Source organism: Saimiri boliviensis, chromosome 5 (genome assembly GCF_048565385.1).
Source record: "Saimiri boliviensis isolate mSaiBol1 chromosome 5, mSaiBol1.pri, whole genome shotgun sequence".
In the NCBI taxonomy this organism is placed as follows: domain Eukaryota; kingdom Metazoa; phylum Chordata; class Mammalia; order Primates; family Cebidae; genus Saimiri; species Saimiri boliviensis.
The window spans coordinates 14,314,145-14,339,583 of NC_133453.1; the positions used below are offsets into that span (position 1 = coordinate 14,314,145).

At 39.0% G+C, this 25,439-nt stretch overlaps 1 protein-coding gene across 1 annotated transcript in view; it reads left to right on the forward strand.

Annotated features, from left to right (window-relative positions):
* Positions 1–25,439, forward strand: part of COL4A4 (collagen type IV alpha 4 chain) — a 140,384-nt gene that overhangs the window by 69,443 nt on the left and 45,502 nt on the right. The window contains exons 25-34 of the mRNA XM_074400162.1: positions 2,536–2,719; positions 11,939–12,007; positions 13,697–13,804; positions 14,638–14,856; positions 16,649–16,810; positions 18,140–18,310; positions 19,440–19,583; positions 21,418–21,525; positions 22,630–22,811; positions 23,668–23,731. Of these exons, the coding sequence (XP_074256263.1) occupies positions 2,536–2,719; positions 11,939–12,007; positions 13,697–13,804; positions 14,638–14,856; positions 16,649–16,810; positions 18,140–18,310; positions 19,440–19,583; positions 21,418–21,525; positions 22,630–22,811; positions 23,668–23,731 (1,411 nt within the window). The remainder of the gene's footprint in view (positions 1–2,535; positions 2,720–11,938; positions 12,008–13,696; positions 13,805–14,637; positions 14,857–16,648; positions 16,811–18,139; positions 18,311–19,439; positions 19,584–21,417; positions 21,526–22,629; positions 22,812–23,667; positions 23,732–25,439) is intronic.

Here is a 25,439-nt window from a genome sequence, read left to right on the forward strand (position 1 = left end):
CTCTTGGTGCTTACTTTCTCCTGAGAAAGAAACTTGTATCTTAGAAGGTTCCCACTGATCTTAGATGTATTTAGTCGACTCTGTCAGGTAGAGGATGGAGCTCAGGTCCCGATGCTTAGCATCAGTTCTGTTTCCTAGAGAAGAGGCACATGGGGAAAGTAGTGAGCATGAAAGAGTGAACTCATGCAAATCCACAGAGTCAAGGCATTGGCTGATGGAAAAATCTCACTGATAAAGAATATTGCTGCATTTTTCAGACATGTTTTTGGTGGACATCATGTGTAGGTAATTAAAGTCATAAAAGAAGAGGATGAGATGTTCCAATGCTTAGAAACTTAAAATAGCTTTTTTTCTTCTTTTTTTTTGAGATGGAGTTTTACTCTTGTTACCCAGGCTGGAGTGCAATGGCGCGATCTCAGCTCAATGCAACCTCTGCCTCCTGGGTTCAAGCAGTTCTCCTGCCTTAGCCTCCCGAGTAGCTGAGACTACAGGCATGAGCTACCATACCCAGCTAATTTTTTGTATTTTTAGTAGAGATGGGGTTTCACCATGTTAACCAGGATAGTCTCGATCTCTTGACCTTGTGATCCATCCGCCTCGGCCTCCCAAAGTGCTGGGATTACAGGCATGAGCCACCACGCCTGGCCTAATGCAGTAGTTTTGAATGCTTACAATGTCACGTAAGCCAGGTCAGATGTTTTCCTCATAACAGCAATCTTCTATAAAGCAATACCTTTCCAATTTTACAGTAAGAAAATGGAGGCTTAGCATCTTATACTCAAGGCTACCCATCTGTCAAGTAGGCAAAATAGGAGTGAAAACTTGCCTGTCTTTTCAAAGTGCATGCTATTTCCACCAAACTGTGCTGCCTGCCATATATAATGGGAAGCCATTGAGAGTGCTGCCATAGGGAAAGACTATGTCCTGATTCTACAGGAACCCCTTCAGACAGAGTACGAGCGACTAAGAGAGAGAAGCCTGGAAATTGGCTTAGACGGTGTTTATAGCTTTCTGACCTTTCTCCTGGTTACAAGTATGTTCTGACCTTTCTCCTGGTTACAAGAATGATCTCTGCTTTAGGCTTGGTAATCTCTGCTTATTTAATTCTTCCCCTTAAGGAACTACTTAGAAATCGTTGTCACTGAGTGGACATTGTCATAATGTACTTATCTAATTGATGAGTGTTCCATATAGATCAAACTGGGAGAGGAAAAAACAGTGTTCTATATAGATCAAACTGGGAGAGGAATTTCTACAATGTTCACTGAGGTCTTCCTAGATTCATGGAAACAATCCAGATCCATAAGACTACTGCAGACCACATTGGAGACCATGCCATTTAGAAGGATAAAAGGTCCCTCAAAATGCCAGCAGGACAGTGTCAGATATTCCTTGCATTTGAGAGTCCTTGCGTCTGTTCAATCAGTTGGGGTGCAAGAAGGGATGAGAGCCACATATGGCAGACATGGAGGCAGCCCTGACTTGCAAGCCTCCTTCCCCATGGGAGCTGTTATCCACTGCACAGCTTTTGAGGACCCCACCAGGAATTGCCAGTGAGGGAACCCCTGAGGAAGGCTCCTCAGAGTTCTTCCAGATAGATGCAAATTCTGCAACTATGGATTGATTTTGCTAAAAGCAATACTGCCTAGGAATGTAGTTGACAATCTTAATTTTTATCAGAGGAACAGAACTAGACAGTTAACCAAAAGTCAAATTCTTATGCAGGAGGGAGAAGGACTTGTTAGGCTTTTACCCAAATGGGTGGGGGATGATGGAGTCTATCTATGTATCTTCTCAAGAGAGTGCAGGAAAACAATTTCAAATACATCAGAATGTATTTGATTTGTAATCTCACCACCTCCCTTGATCTACTTATTTCTACATTTGATGACATATGATATTAGAGAGTGGTTTGACATAAAATCTCTTATTCTGTATTTAAGGCATATCACACACATTGTTTCTAGTATTTGAGGCATAACACACATGCTCATATCATATACATGTTTATAAAGATGTAAAATGTGTTTTTTGGCCAGACACAGTGGCTGATGCCTTTGGGAGGCCAAGGAGGGTAGATCACTTGAGGTCAGGAGTGTGAGACCAGCCTGGCCAACATGGTGAAACCCAGTCCCAACTAAAAATACAAAAATTAGCCAGGTAAGGTGGCAGCTGCCTGTAATCCCAGCTGCTCGGGAGGCTGAGGCAGGAGAATTGCTTTAACTCAGGAGGCGGAGACTGCAGTGAGCAGAGATAGCACCACTGCACTCCAGCCTGGATGACAGAGAGACACTCCATCTCTCTCTCTCTCTCTCGATAAATATATGTCATATGTATATTTATATGTTATATACCTTAAATATATATTTAAAATATTAAGAAATATCTGTTAATTATTTTAAAATTACATTTGCTACAGAGTAACTGTCTCCTGAAATTATGGATTTTTGCATGTGTTTCTATAACCTATAATGATTGCTTTGAGTTAATGGACTTTGAATGGTTGGTAATTGACTCATGACATAACATTCCCAGGGGGATCATGAAGATGCAACCCCAGGTGGTAAAGGATTTCCTGGACCTCTGGGACCCCCAGGCAAAGCAGGACCTGTGGGGCCCCCAGGACTGGGATTTCCTGGTCCACCAGGAGAGCGAGGCCACCCTGGAGTTCCAGGCCGCCCAGGTGTGAGGGGCCCTGATGGCTTGAAGGGTCAGAAAGGTAATTTAAAAAAATTTATTTATTTCAATAGCTCTGGGGTACAAGTGTTTTTTTCTTACATGGAAGAATTATATAGTGGTAAATTCTGAGATTTTAGTGTACCCGTCACCTGAGTAGCATACATTTTACTTAATGTGTAGTTTTCTGTATCCCTAGACCCTCCTCCACCCTCTCACTTTTTTTCTTTTCAGTAATCAAATGTTTTTCTTTTTCCTTTTAAAAATTTTATTTTACATTAGGTTCTGAAATACATATGTAAAACGTGTGGGTTTGTTACATAGGTATATATGTGCCATGGTGATTTGCTGCACCTATCAACCCATTATCTAGGTTTTAAGCCCTGCGTACATTAGATATTTGTCCTAATGCTCTCCTCCCCCTTTCCACCAGCCCCCAACAGACCCCAGTGTGTGCTGTTCCCCTCCTTGTGTCCATATGTTCTCATTGTTCAACTCCTACTTTTGAGTGAGAACGTGCGGTGTTTGGTTTTCTGTTCCTGTGTTAGTTTGCTGAGAATGATGGCTTCCAGCTTCATTCACATCCCTGCAAATGACATGAATTCATTCTTTTCTATGGCTGCATAGTACTCCATGGTGTATATGTGCCACATTTTCTTTATCCAGTCTATCACTGATGGGAATTTGCGTTGGTTCCAAGTCTTTGCTATTGTAAACAGTGCTGCAATAAACATATGTTTGCATGTGTCTTTATAGTAGAATGATTCATGATCCTTTGGGTATATACCCAGTAATAGGGTTGCTGGGTTGAATGGTTTTAGATCCTTGAGGAATTGCCACACTGTCTCCCAGAATGGTTGAACTAATTTACACTCCCACCAACAGCGTAAAAACATTCCCATTTCTCCACATCCTCTCCAGCAACTGTTGTTTCCTGACTTTTTAATGATCACCATTCTAACTGGCGTGAGATGGTTTTTCATTGTGGTTTTGAGTTGCATTTTTCTAATGACCAGTGATGATGAGCTTTTTTCTGTGTTTGTTGGCCACATAAATATCTTCTTTTGAGAAGTGTCTGTTCATATCCTTCACACACTTTTTGATGGGATTGGTTTTTTCTTGTAAATTTATTAAGTTCCTTATAGATTCTGGATATTAGCCCTTTGTCAGATGGGTATATGGCAAAAATTTTTTCCCATTCTTTAGATTGCCTGCTCATTCTGATGACAGTTTCTTTTGCTGTGCAGAAGCTCTTTAGTTTGATTAGACTCTATTTGTCAATTTTGGCTTCTGTTGCAATTGCTTTTGGTGTTTTCGTCATGAAGTCTTTGCCCATGCCTATGTCCTGAATGGCATTGCCTAGGTTTTCTTTCAGGATTTTTACGGTTTTGGGTTTTACATTTAAGTCCTTAATCTATCTTGAGTTAATTTTTGTATAAGGTGTAAGGAGGGGGTCCAGTTTCTGTTTTCCACATATGATTAGCCAATTTTCCCAGCACCATTAATTAAATAGGGGATCTTTTTGCCGTTGCTTATTTTTGTCAGGTTTGACAAAGATCAGATGGTTGTAGATGTGTGGTGTTATTTCTGAGGTCTCTGTTCTGTTCCATTGATCTGTACATCTGTTTTGGTATCAGTACCATGCTGTTTTGGTTACTGTAGCCTTGTAGTATAGTTTGAAGTGAGGTAGCATGATGCTTCCAGCTTTGTTCTTTTTGCTTAGGATTATCTTGGCTATACATGCTCTTTCTTTGGTTCCATATGAAATTTAAAGTAGTTATTTCTAATTCTGTAAAGAAAGTCAATGGTAGCTTGATAGGAATAGTGTTGAATCTTTAAATTACTTTGGGCAGTATGGCCCTTTTCACAATATTGATACTTCCTGTCCATGAGCGTAGAACGTTTTTGCATTGTGTGTGTCCTCTCTTACTTCCTTGAGCAGTGGTTTGTAGTTCTCCTTGAAGAGGTCCTCCACATCCCTTGTAAGTTGTATTCTTAAGCATTTTATTCTCTTTGTAGCCATCATGAATGGGAATTAACTCATGATTTGGTTCTCTGATTGTTTATTGTTGGTGTATAGAAATGCTTGTGATTTTTGCACATTTGATTTTGTATACTGAGACTTTGTTGAAGTTGCATATTAGCTTAAGGAATCTTTGGGCTGAGATGATGAGATTTTCTAAATATACAATCACATCATCCACAAACAGAAACAATCTGACTTCTTCTCTTCCTATTTGAATACCCTCTATTTCTTTCTCTTGCCTGATTGCCCTGGCCAGAACTTCTAATACTATGTTGAATAGGAGTGGTGAGAGAGGGCATATTTGTCTTGTGCTGGTTTTCAAAGGGAATGCTTCCAGCTTTTTCCCATTCAGTATGATATTGGCTATGGGTTTGTCATAAATAGCTTTTATTATTTTGAGATATGTTCCATTATTACCTAGTTTATTGAGAGTTTTTAGCAAAAAGGAATGTTGAATTTTATCAAAGGCCTTTTCTGCATCTGTTAAAATAATCATGTGGTTTTTTTCATTGGTTCTGTTTATGTGATGAATTATGTTTATTGGTTTGCATATATTGAACCAGCCTTGCATCCCAGGGATGAAGCAAACTCGATTGTGGTGGACAAGCTTTTTGATGTGCTGCTGGATTTGGTTTGCCAGTGTGTTATCAAGGATTTTCACATCGAAGTTCATCAGGGATATTGGCCTGAAATTTTCTTTTTTTTGTTGTGTCTCTGCCAGGATTTTTGGTATCAGGATGATGCTGGCTTCATAAAATGAGTTAGGGAGGAGTTCTTTTTCTGTTGTTTAGGATAGTTTCAGAAGGAATGATACCAGCTCCCCTTTGTACCTCTGGTAGACTTTGGCTATGAATCCATCTGGTCCTGGGCTTATTTTGCTTGGTAGCCTATTAATTATTGTTTCAATTTCAGAACTTGAGATTGGTCTATTCAGGGATTTGACTTCTTCCTGGTTTAGTCTTGGGACACCCTCCTCCTTCCGGGTCTCTGCCGTCCATTATATCAGTTTTATGCCTTTGCATACTCTTCACTTAGCTCCCACTTGTAAGTGAGAACATACAGTTTTTGGTTTTCTCCTCCTGTGTTACTTCACTTAGAATTATGACCTCCAGCTCCATCTAAGTTGCTGCAAAAGCCATTATTTTGTTTCTTTTAATGGTTGAATAGTATTCCATGAGTTTTGTCTACCACTTTGTTTTCTACTCATTAGTCAATGAGCACTTAGGTTGGTGCCACATTTTTGCAGTTGTAAATTGTGCTGTTATAAACATACATGGGTAAGTGTCTTTTTCATATAATGGCTTCTCTTCCTTGGGAAGATACCCAGTAGTGGGATTGCTGGGTCGAATGGTGGATCTACTTTTAGCTCTTTAGGGAATTGCCATACTTATTTTCTACAGAGGTTTTACTAATTTACATTTCCATCAGCACTATGTAAGTGTTTCCTTTTCTCCACATCCATGCCAACTATTTTTTGCCTTTAAATAACGGCCATTTTTTTCAGGAGTAAGGTGATATCTCATTGCAGTTTTAATTTGCATTTCCCTAATGGTTAGTGATGTTGAGCATTTTTTCATATGTTTGTTGGCCGTTTGCATATCTTCCTTTGAGAAATGTCTATCAGTATCCTTTCCCCCCACTTTTTAATGGGATTATTGCTTTTTTCTTGGGGATTTGAGTTCTTTTTAGATTCCAGATACTGGTCCTTTGTTGGATGCGTAGTTTGCAAATAGTTTCTCCCATTCTGTGGGTTTCTTTTTATTCCATTCACTTATTTATTTTGCTGTGCAGAAGCCTCTTAGTTTAATTGGGTCCCATTTATTTATTTAGTTTTTCTTACATTTGCTTTTGGGGTCTTATTCACAAATTCTTTTCTTAGGCCGATGTCTGCAAGAGTTTTTCCAATGATGTCTTCCAGAATTTTTGTAGTTTCAGATCTTATATTTAAGTCTTTGATCCATCTTGGGTTGATTTTTATGTAAGGTTAGAAATAGGAATCCAGTTTTCTTCTTCTAATACATGTAGCTTGCCAGTTTTCCCACCACCATTAATTAAATAGGGTGTCCATCCTCCAGTGTATTGTTTTTATATACTTTGTTGAAGATCCGTTAGCTGTATGTATTTGGCTTTGTTTCTGGATTCTCTATGCTGTTCCATTGGTTTATGTGCCTACTTTTACACTAGTACCATGCTATTTTGGTAACTGTAGCCTTGTAGTATAATTTGAAGTTCAGTAGTGCAATGTCTCCAAATTTGCTCTTTTGACTATAATTTTTCTAATTGCTTTGTCTATTCAGGCTCTTTTTTGGTTCAATATGAATTTTAGGATTGTTTTTCCTAATTCTATGAAAAATGATCTTCATATTTTGATGAGAATTACATTGAATCTGTAGATTACTTTTGACAGTATGGTCATTTTCACAATATTGACTATCCCAATTCATGAGCATTGGATGCGTTTCCATTTGTTTGTGTCATCTATGATTTCTTTCAACAGTGTTTTATAGTTCTCCTTTTTGAGCACTTTCACCTCCTTGGTTAAGTATATTTTTAGGTATTTTATTTTATTTTTTGCAGCTGTTTTAAAAGAAATTGAGTTCTTGATTTGATTCTCAACTTGATTGTTGGTGTATAGCAGTTCTACTGATTTGTGTACAACAACCTGAGACCTTACCGAATTGGTTTATCAAATCTAAGAGTCTTTTTGAAGAGTCCTTAGGATTTTATAGGTGTACAATCATATTATCTGCAAACAGTGATAGTCTGACTTCCTTTTTTTCAATTTTGATGCTGTTTATTTATTTCTCTTGCCTAATTGCTCTGGCTAGTACTTTCAGAACTAATAGGAGTGGTGAAAATGGTCATCTTTGTGTTGTCCCTGTTCTCAGGGTGAATGCTTTCAACTTTTTCTCATTCAGTATGATGTTATCTGTGGGTTTGTCATATATGGTTTCTATTATTTTGAGGTAGGTCCCTTATATGCCTAGTTTGTTGTGAGTTTTTGTTGTAAAGGGATGCTAGATTTTGTCAAACGCTTTTTCTGCATCTATTGAAATAATCATATGGTTTTTGTTTTTAATTATGTTTATGTGATGGATCACATTTATTAACTTGCATATGTTAAAGCATTCCTGCATCCCTGGGATGAAGCCCACTTGATTATGATGAATTATCTTTTTGATATGCTGTTCAATTCATTTAGCTAGTATTTTGTTGAAGATTTTTGCGTCTATGTTCATCAAAGAAATTGGTCTGTAGTTTGTGCATGTGTGTGTGTGTGTGTGTGTGTGTGTGTGTGTGTTCTTTTCCTGTTTTTGGTATCGGGGTGATATTAGCTTCATAGAATGATTTAGGGAAGATGCCTTCTTTATCAATCTTTTGGAATAGTTTCAGTAGAATTTGTACAAATCCTTTTCTTTGAATGTCTAGGTAGAATTCAGCTATGAATCCATTTGATCCTGGGGTGTCTTTGTTGGAAATTTATAAATTACTGATTCAGTCTCACTGCTTGTTATTGATTTGTTTAAGGTTTCTATTTCTTTCTGATTTAATCTAGTAGGGTTGGACATTCCCAGGAATTTGTGCATTTACTATAGGTTTTCTAGTTTGTGTGCATAAAAGTAATCATAGTAGTTTTGAATGATCTTTTGTATTTCTGTGGTGTTGCTTGTAATGTCTCCAGTTTCATTTCTAATTGAGCTTATTTTGATCCTGTCTCTTCTTTTCTTGTTTAATCTAGCTAATGGTCTATTGATTTTTTTTTTTTTAAGGAATCAGCTTTTTAATCATTCACCTTTTGTATTTATTTTTGTATGAGTTTCATTAAGTTCTCTCTGATCTTTGTTATTTCTTTTCTTCTAGCTTTAAGTTTAGTATATTTTTGTTTCTCTAGTTCTGTCAATTGGTGCTCTTTCAGACTTTCTGATATAGGCATTTAGCTCTATAAACTTTCCTTTTACCACCGCTTTTGCTGCATTCCAGTAGTTTAGATAACTTATGTCACTATTATCATTCAATTCAAGTAATTTTTAAATTTCCATCCTGATTTCATTGTTAACCCAGATATTCAGGAGCAGATTATTTGATTTCCATGTATTTGTATAATTTTGAGGATTCCTTTTGGAGTTGATTTCTAGTTTTATTCTACTGTGGTCTGAGAAGATACTTGATATGATTTCAATTATTTAAAATTTTTTGAGACTTGTTTTGTGGCCTATCGTATGGTCTGTCTTGGAAAATGTTCCATGCTTCTGAGAGGAATGTATATTCTAGAGCTCTTGGGTAGAATGTTCTGTAAATGTCTGTTAAGACAATTTGTTCTAGTATGTCACTTACATCCATTTTTTCTCTTTTGACTTTCTGTCTTGAAGCTCTGTCTAGTGCTGCCAGTGGTGTATTGAAGTCTCACACTATTATTGTTTTGCTATCTCATTTCTTAGATCTAGTAGTAATTGCTTTATGAATCTAAAAGCTCCAGTGTTTGGTGCATATAAATTTAGGATTGTAGTATCTTCTTGTTGAATTGATTGTTTTATTATTATTTAGTGACCATCTTTGTCTTTTTGTTTTTACTTTTGTTATTTTGAAGTCTGTTTTTTTCTGAAATAAGAATAGCTATCCCTGCTTGCTTTTGGTTTCTATTTGCGTGGAATACGTTTTCCTACCCTTTTACCTTGAGTTTATATGAATCCTTCTGTGTTAGATGAGTCTCTTAAAGACAGCAGATATTTAGATTGTGGTGTTTTTGTCCATTTTGTCATCCTGTATCTTTTAAGTGGAGAATTTATACTCAACAGAACATGAATATTGAGATGTGTGGTACTGTTCTCTTTATCATGTTGTTACCCAGATAGTTTTCTTTTTATTGTGTTATAGGCCCTGTGAGTTCTAAACTTTCAAGAGGTTCGATTTTGGTGGACATCAGGCTTTTGTTTCAAGGTTTAGAACTCCTTTTAGCATTTCTTGTAGTGCATGTTTGGTAGTGACAAATTTCCTCAGCATTTTCTTGTCTGAAAATGACTTTATTTCTCCTTCATTTATGAAACTTAGTTTTGTGGGATATGAAATTCTTGGCTGACAGTTGTTCTGTTTAAGGAGGTTGATGATAGGACCAAATCCCTTTTGGCTTGTAAGGTTTTTGCTGAGAAGTCTGTTGTAAGTCTGATAGGTTTTCATTTACAACTTACCTGATGCTTTTGTCTCACTGCTCTTGGAATTCTTGCCTTCATTTTGATCTTACATAGCCTGATAACTACATGGCTTGGTGAAGATCTTTTTTCAATGAATTTTTCATGTGTTTTTTAAGCTTCTTGGCTTTGAATATCTAGATCTATAGTCAGACCAGGGAAGTTTTCCTCAATTGTTTCTTCTAATTAGTTCTTTTCTTTTCTCCCTCAGGAATACTAATTATTCTTAGGTTTGGCTGTTTTACATAATACCGTATGTCTTAAAAACTTGTTCATTTATTTTCTTCTTTATTTTTGTCTTATTGGATTAATTCAAAAGCCTTGTCTTTGAGCTCTGAAATTATTTCTTCTACCTGTTCTAGTCTATTGTTAAAACTTTCCACTGCATTTTGTAATTCCTTCAGTATGTCTATTATTTGTCAGAGTTTTGATTGGCTTTTCTTGATGATATCTATCTGTCTAGAGACATTTTTTGTTCATACCCTGAATTGCTTTTTAATTTTATTTATGATGTTTTCACCTAGTAAGGAATTTTGAATATTTTTGTGGTAGAATGTCACATGAAATCATGGAAGCCAAAATGAGTCTCTTCTTGGCAAAGTTATTATAGCTATGGCATAATAACTAGGTAAAATTTCATCCAGGCACTGTTCAAACCTTGGGCCTTGCTAAATAAAAGCATTACAGCACAATCAATATTTAAAATAAATTCTTAAGATGCTAAAATATATTTGTTGTTCTATTTATCTGACATACCAAAATTGCTTTTCCTTCATTTCTTAGTATGAATGCATACAATCTGACTATATTAAAATTGCATATATGTATATATTATATATGCATAATCAAAGTATACAATTATTTTTTATAGTCTTTTGAGATAATACTATATATATTAACTTTTAAAAACTAGTATGTCATTTAAACTATCATTGTCCATGAAAAACTATTTGTTGGCATTCTAGTGTGAAAAAAGAAGGTATTTTAAATATATTTTACAGTTATGTGAATTTCAAACAATAAAATGACTTTCAGGATTATAACTGAAAACTCTTAAGGTACTCAAAAAAAGTTTAAGTTTTTTTCTTTTAAAATATGTATATATATATCTTGAGTTACATTGCTAATTGTGAAGTTTTAGAATAAACTAATATCCTTAGTTCTTGTTTTGACAGCATAGAAAGGCAAGCAAGTACGTTGGTATTTGATAAGGTATAAATTCATAGTCTACAACCCCCCAAAAATCTAAGGTTATTTTTATTCATCTCATATATCATTGATCTAGGAGCATATAAAGAAATGTATTACAAGACATTATTTCTATTATAAAAGAGAAACATTCCATTTTAGGAGAGAGGAACTGACAGACCCAAACTTTGGTGTCTTATTGATGATATCTATCTCTTTAGAAAATGTTCTGTTCATACCCTGAATTGCTTTTTAAGTTTCTTTAAACATTTCTTTAACATGGGGGATGATACTAACTAGATTGCAAAGCCATTAGAAAAATGAGACAATATGTTTGAAGCATGTGGCCCCCAATAATTGCTAGCTATTTTTCACATCTAGCCCAACCTCTTCATTTGCACAATTTCCCTGTGTTCATAGTAAGAGCCAGATCTTCTAAACACCTGCTGCTATTTCATGATTCATCAAAGCTTCTCATTGTATTGTGTTAGATATACATGTAATAGATCTCCATTACATTATTATTATTATCTACTACCCATGTAATACATCTCCATTACATTATTATCATCTACCTTATTTTTTCTAGGTTGTTAAAACTTATGCTTTTTAGAATCAATATATTTCTTTTCTTCATTATGTTTATAAGTCCTCTGACAGTTGAAATTCAGATTTCAGGAAAAACCTACAAATTCTATATGAAAGCAGCTTAAGGGATCTAATGATCCTTGGGAGTCGTCTTTTTCTTTGACTTCTACATATATTATACAGAAAAATATCTTGCACAAGTTGTCATTGAGACAGTCTCGCATTGTCCTGAGCTATCAGTTATGTGAATGCCGCTTTTCTTTTCTCATTGCAGGTGACACAGTTTCTTGCAACGTGACCTACCCTGGGAGGCCAGGTCCTCCAGGTTTTGATGGACCTCCAGGTAGTATCAATGAGAAGTTACTGCCTTACATACTTCCCGGAGTAAAAGAACCAGCAAGAGAGAGCAACCAATAGTGAATCCTCAGACAACTAGTTAGAATGTTTCCAAAGTTATTTCCAAAGTTTCAAGGGACCATGGATAGGGGAAAACAGCATTTGTAGTAATTCGTAGCTGGGCCTCTAGTCTGCTGGTTTGAGAACACTCCAGATGGGCTTTTCAAATCTTTATGCAACAAGATTTACCTTGATTTGCTCACATATCAGTTAAAATGTCTGCCCCTTGAAAGTTTTAAAACTGTATCTTCTTTCCTTTCCTGAGCCTTGAGTTAAAAAATGATCATTTAAAAAACTTATTATAAGTTTTACTTTCCAACATCTGATTAGAAATGTTTGAAAAAAATGCCCAAATATCTCTGTCCCTGTTTACACTTTCATGCAACAGCTTCATTTGAATCAATCACTTATTTTTAGATGAATTAAACCCAAAATCAATCTAAGATATTTTGCCTAACTCTTCTTTATTTCTTTAGAGTTCACTACCCATTAATTACAAGTATGAATGATGGCCTGACTCTCTGTTACTCTTTCTACCATTAGATTTCATGACAATAATGTGTAAATAATTTCAAAATCTTGGTGGGCTACAACAGCAAATACTTATTTTCTATCTTATGAGTCTGCAGGTTGATTGGGTTTAGCTGATCTAAGATAGTCTCTGTTGGCTTAGAGTGTAGCTCCAAGTTAAGTTTTGGGGTTGCAACATGCATCTCATTGCAAGGCCAGGCTTTTCTCATGTGATTAAAGAATTGCAAGGGGGCTGGCTCAGCTTACAGATTCCCTCCACACATCTGATTGCATCAGGATCATTCATTTCCTAATGCCCAAAGCAAGTCACATGACCAAACCCTGGGTAAAAGGGCGGGGAAGTACACTCCACCCACCACAAGGCAATGGCAAGAGTGTGGAAATATAATTCTGTATTAGCGGAGTGGAGAATTGCAGGTTAACTGATTGAACATTCATTTTTATTTTTACTGGTCATGGTGGGGATACAAAAAGTCTGATTACTTTCAGCAGCTGTAACTTCTAGAGAAGTGAATATTCAAATTTTAATTTGACAGTTGTACCTCCATTGAAGTTTATGATTTATAAGTTATTTTAGTTGAGATAACTCCTTGTAGAAAATCACAGAAGGTTTAAAATAGTTTCTCAATTACTTTTGCAAGCGCTTTTTGCCTATACTTCATTTAAGGGCAAATTCAGTAAGAATCAGGGAAATAGATTTTGGCCTTTAATCTGGTCCTTTCTTATCAACAGAGTCACTGGTCACTATCCCTTTACCCTTACAAGGACAGACAATGGTTGCATATTTATGTTTCAGACCTAGGATGGGAAGATACCAAAAGAAGTCATCTACAGTTGGTGGAACAAGTTCCGAAGGCTTTCAGGAAGAATCCTTCACAGGATGGCTTCTGAGAAAATGCCTTAACAAAATCACTCTCTAGAAAACATTTATTTGGAGAGTATGACTCATAAAATCATTTTGTAAATCAGGATAGGCAACATTCTTACTTCTATAAAGTAGACATAGTCTAAAAGGACTTAACATAGACTTTTAAAAAATCATCTCATTTTGTTCATGTTAGATTTTGTTTTATTGAGTCTGTGCTTTCTTGTTGTTATTGTTTAGGTCCAAAGGGATTTCCGGGTCCCCAAGGTGCCCCTGGGCGGAGCGGTTCAGATGGGCAGAAAGGCAGACGTGGCACACCAGGAACATCGGAAATACAAGGTCCACCTGGTCAGTGAAGTTTTTTTGTTTTTGTTTTTTTCTGTTGTGGGAATATCTATGAGGAATTTTTAAACATTTCTACAGATAAATGCTTTCAGTAAGAAAATGGCCCAGGGATCCCTAGATAATAGGGAAATGGTGTTTCTTGATACATTAGACCCTTAGTTATATTGTGATAACTTTCAGATTATTATAATTTTATAAGTTACCAAGGATCCTTCCACCCTGAAGCATGAGCTATTCTTTGTCTATTATGTTGTTAAAACTACTCAGTCCAGCCAAAATGTTTGCCAGAGGAGGAAAGCGATTAGGGGAAGTCATTGGCTTATAAGAAACAGAAAGTGCAGTTTATCTTTCTACAAAAGGTGGCAAAACAACATTACCTGTTAAACGGCCCTTAATTTTAGTAAGTACCCCTGTATTTTTAAGAAATGTGGCCAGGCGCGGTGGCTCAAGCCTGTAATCCCAGCACTTTGGGAGGCCGAGGAGGGTGGATCACGAGGTCAAGAGATCGAGACCATCCTGGTCAACATGGTGAAATCCCGTCTCTACTAAAAATACAAAAAAATTAGCTGGGCGTGGTGGCGCGTGCCTGTAATCCCAGCTACTCAGGAGGCTGAGGCAGGAGAATTGCCTGAGCCCAGGAGGCGGAGGTTGCGGTGAGCCGAGATCGCGCCATTGCACTCCAGCCTGGGTAACAAGAGCGAAACTCCGTCTCAAAAAAAAAAAAAAAAAGAAAGAAAAAGAAATGTATTTTATTAAAGTAAGTCTTATATGTATTAGTTCTCTACTTGCACATTGTCATTAAAAATATATGTTTTTTTGTTGTTGTTGTTAAATAGGTTTCCGTGGTGACGTGGGAGATCCGGGTTTTGGAGGGGAAAGGGGGTCCTCCCCTATTGGGCCCCCAGGCCCTCCCGGGTCACCAGGAATGAATGGTCAGAAAGGAATCCCGGGAGACCCTGCATTTGGTCACCTGGGACCCCCGGGAAAAAGGGGTCTTTCAGGAGTACCAGGGATAAAGGGACCCAGAGGCGATCCAGGATGTCCAGGGGCTGAAGGTATGAAGGCTTTGCTCTCCTTTCAGTACATAGAACTGGCTCCAATTTGGAGCAGGTCACTGAAGAATGTTTAGATTATCTTGCTTTAGGCCTGTTGAATATAAACAGTTTACCTAGGTGTTTTTCCTCATATGGGGTGCTGGTTACATTTCAAATAACCTGAATCTCCAGGCTTGCCTTTGCATTTTATTGGTTGTTTTCAAATGCAAGGCAGCTCACTGTAGTTTTTTCAACTCGATTTGATTCCGCAGCTAGTATGTTGTTGCTGCAAAGGCTGAGAGCAGGGACTATGTAACCTGCCTGGAGCTGTTGCCAGGTGGAAGGTAGGCAGGCCTGATTCTAAGAGGAAGAGTAGCTTAGAGGCTGGAGCTGTGGGCTGGCATCTGGGAACACTCTGTGAGAGAGCAGGGCATGAGCTGAGCCTGGAGGACAAGCTGCCTTTGGATAGGAGATGGGGTAGAGGGACTTTCATTCCATTTGGGGTGGCAAGCAGGGTATTAAACCCAGGAGGGGAAGATGTTCTGGACACTGATTCATATCCTTTTCTGAAATCGGTAAGGATCCTTCGGGATCCCCAGTGGAGTGTTTCAAATTTTAACGTACTTAAAAATAACCAAGCGGGTGTCGGGCGGCTCATTAAAATGATTTCTTCAGGACCCCAGTCTGAGGAATTCGGTTTCATTATTTCTGGGGTGGGGCCCCATATTCTGAACTTCAGTGGGCCTCTTGGGTGATGGTGATCAAGATGTGGACCACAGACCAGATGTTTACAAACAACATTTTGACTCTTTTCTAAAAGTGGGTGGGCCAGTGTTTATTAGGCATCCACTACAGTACATTAGCAGAGGACAGGTGAAGGGGAGGGGGAGAGTTAGCACCCTCAAGGAGCTTGCATGGCAGTTTGTAAATAAAAATATTGACATACAAAGAAACAATTAATTGGAAAGTAACAGGTGAAGGATGATGTAAGTCAATAAAAATAATGACCCAGTAATCCGACTGTCTCATTTGTGAAAATATATCTAAGGGAGTGTTCAGTGCAAGAAGGGTACAGATATAAAAATGCTCTCATAGTATTCTCTACAGTAGAGGAATAATTGGAAAGAACAAAGACACACACATATACACTGTCTCTCAGAGGAATATCATCCAGCCATTAGCAATTCAAATCATATTTGTAAAGACTGCAAAAAAATGGAAAGCAATTGCGGATTAATATGCGATCTGAAGTGCTCCAAGAACTGAATGTGCACTGTGATTACTATTTTTAAATGTAAACATATGAACCAAAACACACAAAAAAAAACGTAGGAAAACAAAGTAGATTTGGGGGTTAGGGTGTGGAATTATGGGGGATGTTTTTTTTCCTGAAGATTATGACACTGTCTTTCCAGTAAGTAGAAATTTGAGAATGCAAGTGATGAAATCACTTATAAAATGCAGATTCGTACAGTGCAAACTGGGTTTGTAAATATTGTAGAGATTTGGTGTAAAGCCTGATGCAAAGTTAGAGGTTAATTAAAATTACAAAGAACCAAGTGGTTTCTTACTTGCATAGGCAACTTTGCAGTCCACATAACCTTATCAAGTAACACACTTAGCAATGCATTCTCTATTCATAAGGCGCTCATTACATCTATGATAAGAAAATCCATTCAGAGACTTAACCCATTTGAACAACGATTCAGGATGAAAATGTTCACCTACATTATTGATAGGCATGAACAATTCATCATGGGCCGTCTGTATAGTTTTATGTCATGTATGTCACGGATGCATTGTATTATTTCAGGGCCAGCTGGCATTCCCGGATTCCCAGGTCTCAAAGGTCCCAAAGGCAGAGAGGGACATGCTGGGTTTCCAGGTGTCCCAGGTCCACCTGGCCATTCCTGTGAAAGAGGTGCTCCAGGGATACCAGGGCAACCAGGACTTCCTGGGGATCCTGGTAGTCCAGGTAAGTGTCAAGATCTGCGAAGGGTCTGGGGCTTACCCTACTTACAACTTAATAAGCTCACCCTTTACTCTTTTATGGATGCTGCCAGAAGCATGAGAAAAAGGACTTTATTACTCATGAGTTTCATGTTGGTTTGCATCATTTCCTCATGTCACCCAAGTCTCACAGGGCAACATAGTGGGCTAGTTGGCCACACACATAGTGGGTTGCATTATATGAGAGGAGCCCTGAGCCAGGGAACCACTGCTTATAGCAGCCTGTGAGAAAGCCTGCTTTTCCTATTAAGGAAAGTACTGTATCATCTATCGAGGGTGCTTGCTGCAAACACAGACTTGAGAAATTTCCCAGGTAAAGAGCATCAGGACCTTGCATTCTTGGCATATCCATACATCTTGGAAAGATGTAGGAACACAAGAGACCCCAGGAATGTCTTCTAATGCAAGGTGCAGGGAGGCTGCCTTAGTACATTTGCACTGCCCTACCAAATACCTTAAACTGGGCAATTTATAAAGGACAGAAATTTATTTCTTATGGTTCAGGAGGCTGGGAAGTCCAAGATCAAGCTGCCAGCAGATCTGATGTGCCTTCCTTGTGTCCTCATAGGTGGACGGGGCAAACAGCTCTTTTGCAGCTCTTCAGTAAGGTCACCAATCTTTTTCATGAGGGCTCTGCCCTTATGACTTAATCACCTCCACACGTCTTCACCTCTTAATGCTACCACATTGGTGATTAACTTTCAACAGACAATTTTGGAGTGACACATTCAGAACACAGCAGGGGCTATTTCCAATATGATCTTTATTTCGCCATTCACATTGTTTACTCTGTTGTTTAAATACCATTGCTTCTATCCAAATGCAGTAATACACCCACTTGAAAAATTTAAGATTGAGGCAAACAAGATTGAGGCAAACTTTCCACTACAGCCATGTTTCTAGCACCAATAACACTAGACATTGGCTCTGACTGAAGTTCACTCGTCTGTAGAGCTTCAGGAAAAACCTGGAAAGTTTTCTTCTGTTAGTTTGCCTCCACCAAGAATAAATACAAATACAATGTTTGTTCTTTCTCCCTGTTTTCCATGACAAATATTTTTATAATCTTCATTCCTCCCTACTGGGAAACATTTATTCAAGTGGTCTGCCCTTCTATTTAGAGCATCTAGAAAAATGTATTTTTAGATTGATGGAAAGTTGCTATGTTATTTTAGCTAACAAATACTGTTTTACTGTTGTCTAATGCATTGTTTAAGCTACTGTATGCTTTTCCCACCAGGTGTGAAGCCAGTGTTCAGCCTTCACACACTGTGGTCACTGTGGTTTGTCTTAGGTGCTCCAGGTGAGAAAGGACAGCTGGGAGATGTGGGGCCTCCTGGACCAGCTGGAATGAAGGGTCTGCCTGGACTCCCAGGACGGCCTGGGGCACATGGACCCCCAGGGCTCCCAGGAATCCCAGGTCCCTTTGGGGATGATGGGCTACCTGGTCCTCCAGGTCCGAAGGGTAGGCAGTGCTTTTCTATTGCATATGTTCCCCCGTCTTAGAAACATGATATCCATTGCCAAGTGAAGTCTGGACAGATGACCACACTGAGAGAGCTAACTGTTAGTCTGGCTTTGTCCTTCTGTTGATGATGCCTCTCTGGCTCTTGTCTTCTGTATCATTATTTCCAGTGGCAGAATGATTCTGTGCTGGTCAATGGGAAAAGGGGTTTAAATGTGTTAACACAGAATTCACGAACACTTCAGAGGACTGTGTAGCACAGTAAAGTCCTATGGTTGGGGCAGATGCATTTTCATTTTGGGTGGGATCCCCACTCTTATCCCCACCCTCAATTAGGAGATGAGGACTCAGACATAACAGGGGCCACACTTCAGGTCTGTTGATAGGAAACTGAGGACAGGCTTTCTCTGTAGCCCAGGCTAGAGGGCAGTGGCAGGATCATAGCTCACTGCAGCATCTAACTCCTGGGCTCGAGTGATCCTCCCACTTCAGCCTCCTGAGTACTGGGACTACAGGCATGTGCTCCCATGCCTGGCTATTTTTTAAATTTTATTTTAGAGGCAGGATCTCACTATGTTACCCAGGCTTGTCTTGAACTCCTGGCCTCAAAGATCCTCCTGCTGCAGCCAAGCATAGCTATTAAATGCAGTGAGGTTGATATCTGTTGTTTCCTTTGAATACGAACTCAGAGTTAGGGAGGAGTTTGCATCTCTAGATAAACTACAAGGAATACAAATATAAGAATCATACTAGCCTTTAAAATGTTTTCCTAGTGCTGGGCATGATGGCTCACACCTATAATCCCAGCACTTTGAGAGGCCAAGTTGGGTGGCTCACTTGAGGCTAGGAGTTTGCGATAAGCCTGTCCAACATGGTGAAACTCTGTCTGTACTAAAAATATAAAAATTAGCCGGATATGGTGGCTCACACCCGTAATCCCAGCTCCTCAGGAGGCTGAGGCAGGAGAATCACTTGAACTTGAGAGGCAGAGGTTGCAGGGAGCTGAGATTATGCCACTACACTCCAGCCTGGGTGACAGAGTGAGACTCTGTGCACACCCCACCACCGCCGGAAAAATAAATCACAAAATAAAATGTCTTCCTAAAACTTTATGCTGTCATTTCACCAGGACCCCGGGGGCTGCCTGGTTTCCCAGGTTTTCCTGGAGAAAGAGGACAGCCTGGCGCAGAGGGATGTCCTGGCAGAAAGGGAGAACGTGGAGAGGCGGGCGTGCCTGGCTTTCCTGGAGATCGGGGAGTGAGAGGGGCCAGAGGTAAAGAAAACACAGCCACGCCACATGCATTTGTTTCTAGTGTTTGATCCAAACCTAGAAATGTGATCTCTGAAAAATAAAATAGGACTTTTCTGAAGGTTGGATTCTTCTTCCTTTTAGTTCTATGGTGCTTGTTTTAGAAATTTAAACAAGATTTATTTTCTTTACCTCTTAATCTTATTACATGTAGATGGCAAAGGAATTGCTCTATTCATTGAAAAAAATTAAGTGGTTTTTAACGCACTGATTTATAGCTTCTGGATTTCAGAGAACTTTCTCACCTTTTGGGAAGGGGGGCTCTTGGTTCAGTTAGAACAGAGGTTGGTAAGCTCTTCCTATAAAAAGCCTGATGGTAACAATTTCAGGCTTTGCAGACCATCTAGTCTCTGTCACAACTCAAGTCTGCTTTCCCAGATGGAAGCAGCCATAGACAGCACAGAAACAAAGGTAAAATAAAATTTTCAATAAGATGGTATTTATGGATACTAAGATTTGAATTTCATATAATTTTCACACCACAAAATATGACCTTGTTTTTGAGTTCTACCCCTCAACCATTTCACATGTGTAAAAACCATTCACATCTCATGGGCTGTACAAACTGGCAGCAGAAGGGATTTGGCCCGTGGGCTGCAGTTTGCCAACCTCGGAGCTACCATGAGTCCAGTTTCATCTGGGCCATGAATAGAGTTTCCCCAAGCTTCATTAGAAAGAAATGTTTTCTTTACTATGAAAAATGTGTTTTGAGACCAATGATTTAAATATTATGTCCCGTCCCTGTTAAATGTTTATTCTTACTCCTCAGCCCTGAAGCACCAACAGGTGAAGATATTTCTTTTCCAATGTTGAGAAAAAATGCTTGACAATTTTCAGACACAAGGACTTTTGCCCTTAAAGCCTTTTGGGCAAGTAGCTTCATACTGAATTGAAATTACCTTTTCTTCTTAGTTGATTGATGCTACCACAATTTTTTGTTTTACTAGGTTGTAAATTATTTACGTAGAATCAAGGAATCAATCAGTCACTCTTTGCCAACTTGGATGAGTGATCTTGCTGTGCTATTACGCTGCTATACAATTATCCCACTAAAAATTTAGACGAATCCCAGTGATGGGCTAGTAAACTAGTTCTTTGAAATTAAAAAAAAAAAAAAAAAAAAAAAAAGAGCACTGTGGTTTGTAGTGTTTGCTGAGTGCCATGGTGTAAATACTCCCACCATGGCTGATTTGAAGTTAGCAGTGGTTTAACAACTGGCTTGCAGGGTTTGGTAATTAGCACTCGTTAAGCTGGTAGGAGCCCATGCCTGGGCACTGCTACAGCTGGGCAGTGCTTACGAAATCAGGCGGAAGTTAAATATGCCCTTCTTATCTTTTGGAAGTCAATGTGAGGAGTGCCCCATTGAGATAAATATTTGTTCTTTTAATATAAGGAAAGTAAGAGAGAATGGCTAGGAGATATGGAACTGGAAATATGAGATGGGCAAATTCAAATTTTATAGAATAAAGTGACATTTTTTTTTTTCTGTAAACTGGAACTTTTCAAATTTGTCTTAACCTCAGTGAAAACCCCAACCAGTTTGGTTGAATTTGGCAAATATTCCCTGAGCATACCTGGTACACTAGACGCCATGGCTGGACAAGCGGGGTCAGAAATGTAAAGAATAACTGACCTTTGTTTAGGAAATCAGCCAACGATGGTGACATTTTGTGATCTACATAAATACAGCTTTGTAGGTTAAGTGGGAATTTGTGAGCTGGGAGTGAATTGCGGTAATGGATGACTTATGTGTGCCATGTTCCTGTTCATTTTGCTCTTGCGTAATTAATATCTACAGGAGCCATAGGACCTCCTGGAGATGAAGGAGAAATGGCTATCATTTCCCAAAAGGGGAAACCTGGGGAACCTGGATCTCCTGGAGATGAGGGACTCCCAGGAGAAAGAGGTAAACAGAGTTTTTGACCATATCTAATAAGTTGACATCTTCATAGGTCACATGTGTGTTAGGCAACTTTCCTCAATAGCGCTGAGATTAGAAAAGGCCTTTTGTTTTGAGACTGTGTTTCACTCTTGTCACCTAAGCTGGAGTGCAATGGTGCCATCTTGGCTCACTGCAACCTCCGCCTCCCAGGTTCAATTCTCCTGCCTCAGACTCCCGAGTAGCTGGGATTACAGGTGCACACCACCGCGCCAGGCTAATTTTGTATTTTTAGTAAGGACGGGGTTTCATCATGTTGACCAAGCTGATCTCGAACTCCTGACCTCAGGTGATCCACCCGCCTTGGCCTCCCAAAATGCTGGATTATAGGCATGAGCCACAGTGAGAAAAGGACATTTTTTAGATATAAATAAACACTAATAAACCTTGTGGTACATCTTTTGCTTCCCCATGCTGAAACTTAGCTGAAGTTCCTGTGAATTCCCAGATTTGGATATTCTAAACTAGAATTAACCTGAGCTAAACATAAAATAGGTTTCAGGTTTGGCAGTTGGTTCTAAAGTGAATAGCACAATGACTGTTCATATCATTATAACCAGTGCCTGTCAAACTTCAATGGACAATCACCTGGAGAGCCTGTTAAAATACCGATTCTGATTCAGCAGCTTGTGGGGCAGCCAGGGATCCTGCCTTTCTAACAGGTGCCCTGATGCCCATGCATCAGAAAGATGGCAGAGTGAGGATTTTCACCACCCCATTTACGTGCTCTTCCAAGGTCAGACTTAGTCTGCATGAAGTGCTCATCTTGGCTTCTTTCAGCTAGTTGTTACAGGGCAAATATTTTAAGTTTTCTGGGTAAGTGCTTCCTCGTGTGTGAAATAAGCAGTTGAAGCAAATAGTCCTGTGTGCTCCCTCCCACCTCTAAGAGTCCTTAGTGTGTTCCCAGGCAGCTTCTTTCCTCAGTGAGGTCACTGAAGCCAGGAAGCGGCTGAGGGCAAGAATCAGAATTCTCAATACCTTTGGCTTTGTCTCCTAAAAGTAGGACCAAGTCCTTCAGGTTAACTACTACCTAGCTCAAAATTTCACCTGTAACGCTTTCAACTTCCTCAGGTGATAAAGGAGCTCCTGGGATGCAGGGGAGAAGAGGAGAGCCAGGAAGACATGGACCACCTGGATTTCACAGAGGGGAACCTGGTGGGAAAGGTCAGCCAGGGCCTCCTGGACCCCCAGGTCCTCCAGGATCAACTGGTTTAAGAGGGTTCATTGGTTTTCCAGGACTTCCAGGTGACCAGGTAAGGGGCTACTGCTTTGCGAGGGAAGAGATAATAAAACCTTTCTGCTCTTAGTATGTCCGTAAGGAGCTGTAATTTGCCAGTGTATCCCATTGCCTTTTTACTGGCTTTTAGAACGTGAGGTATAGCCCAAGGAAAAAATGGAACCTTCTAGAAGGCCACAGTGAAACTGACATTTCTGACCAGTGCTCCTGCCTGGTTCCCCTAACATAGAGGACTAGGTCGCATAATCCACATCCCCCAGCCCGGTTTAAACAACCCCATAAAGACTTGCCTTATGACCATTGGTCTTCTGGAATGAAAGTTGTCCTGAAAAAAATCACCTAAATTCTGTCTTTAAGGTCTTCCCATTTCAGATATCACAGATTTTGCTTTAAATATATTCAATCTTCACAACCATGAGTGAAATACCCTTTAAGAAGCCAGGAGGTACAATATGTGTAGTACCCGACATGACACTTCTGGAAAATGTATAACTCACTATCCATCTTTTGTAATGAAATGAATTTTTAAAGTCTATTTCATATGCTATGACCTCTAATACTATTTTATTTAGTATCAACTTGCTTATTTATAATTTAAAATTCAAATTAGAAACACAATTACTGTTTCACAACCAAGTGTCGAGAATGGGATGCTACCAGTTGCTATTGAGAGCTCTAATTCTGGAGGAGCTATATCAACTTTGAAAAACTACATACATGCAGTGGGAAGCCTGCAATGCATTTCAATTTTCATTACCACTGCAAATGACAAAAACCAAATTAGTTATAGAAAATTACAACTGGATCATATCATGCATGTACCATTTGTGTTTGAAATCTGATTCAGGCCTTTTGTTTCATTAAACTGTCAGGGTGAGCCAGGTTCTCCAGGTCCCCCTGGATTTTCAGGAATTGATGGATCAAGAGGACCTAAAGGTATGGTTTGGAGATACAGAAGCCACTTGTCAAACTCAGCGTTTATAACATTGTAAACAAGTGCCTTTTACATGATAAGCAAAGTATGTAAAAGAAACTACCACACTCAAGGGGTTCTTCTTAGGCAGTCAGACACTGAAGATCCAAATGTTCTACAGCTCTCTCTCAGATCCAAGGGCATCAGATAGAAAACAGCATGCCTGCAGGCTCTTTGGGTCCTCCTCCTCAGTGAGAGTCCCAGTGACAGTGCTTGGAATGACTGCAGTCCCTCAAGTAACAGCTCAGTTGCAAGGAGAACGGATTCACATCGGTGGGCTTAGAAACCCCATGTCCCACAGGAGCCAGTATCTCTTCTAAGGACTCCATAAGTACAGCTTTTAGATTCCCAGTTAGGACACAGAGGCTAAAGCCATGACTTTCTAGCAGGTATTAAGAAGTTCCAAGGTACCCAAAGAATCATAAATTGTTCTATCATAAAGACACATGCACATATATGTTCATTGTGGTAATGTTTACAATGGCAAAGACCTGGAACCAACCCAAATGTCCATCGACAATAGACTGGATAAAGAAAATGTAGCACATATACACCATGGAATACTATGCAGCCATAAAAAACAATGAGTTTATGTCCTTCATAGGGACATGGATAAATCTGGAAACCATCATTCTCAGCAAACTGACATAAGAACAGAAAACCAAACACTGCATTTTATCACTCATAGGCAGGTGTTGAACAATTAGAACACATGGACACAGGGAGGGGAGCATCACACACTGCAGTCAGTTGGAGGAGGCTAGGGGAGGGACAGCAGGGGGTGGGGGTGGTGGGGAGGGATAACGAGGGGAGAAATACCAGATATAGGTGATGGGGGGAGGAAGGCAGCAAACCGCCTTGCCAGGTATGTACCTATACAATGATCCTGCATGATCTGCACATGTACCCCAAAATCTAAAGTACAATAATAAAAAAAAAAGTTCCAAGATAGGCGTAATTTACAATTGGATTATTTTTTACCTTAAGTCAAGGTCAGCAAAATGTTTTTCCTAACAGGACAGATAATAATAATTTTCAGCTTATTGAGCCATGTGGTCCCAGTCACAACTATTTGACTGCGTTGTTATAGTGTGAAAGCAGCCTTAGACTATATGTAAACAAAGGAATGTGACTGTTTTCCAGTAGAATTTTATTTACAAAATAGGCTGCAGGCTAGGTTTGGCCCATGGGTCTTAGTTTACCTTGTGTCAAAAAAAATGTTGCATTGTAACATACCTGATATTATAGTGAAAGAGAGGCTTCATTAACCATTTGAGACAAACAAGTAAACAATAAAAAACCAGATATGTTGAATTGCAACGTTTGCATAAAACCTTTAATAGTTTTACTATTTTGGTATACCATCGGGTTAATATTTTTCTTGAAATCTACTTTAAAATGATTCACCTTTTTAACCTTAGCCTTAGCCTAAGTGGCTGTAAATTCACAGGTTAACATGCAGTTATCCTTCATTTTGATATGGGTTAAAATAAATTTACGATATAAAATATTAAGTAATGAACGACCTAAAGTCTTCTGTCTTACTACTTTGAGAGACACTCTGTGAATAACATGCTAAATGCTGTAAAAAAACATGAACTGTGTGGGCTTATTTCTTCAGAAAGAATAAGCATTTCTCAAGATTCTTGTGAAATGGTTACAAATAGAAAA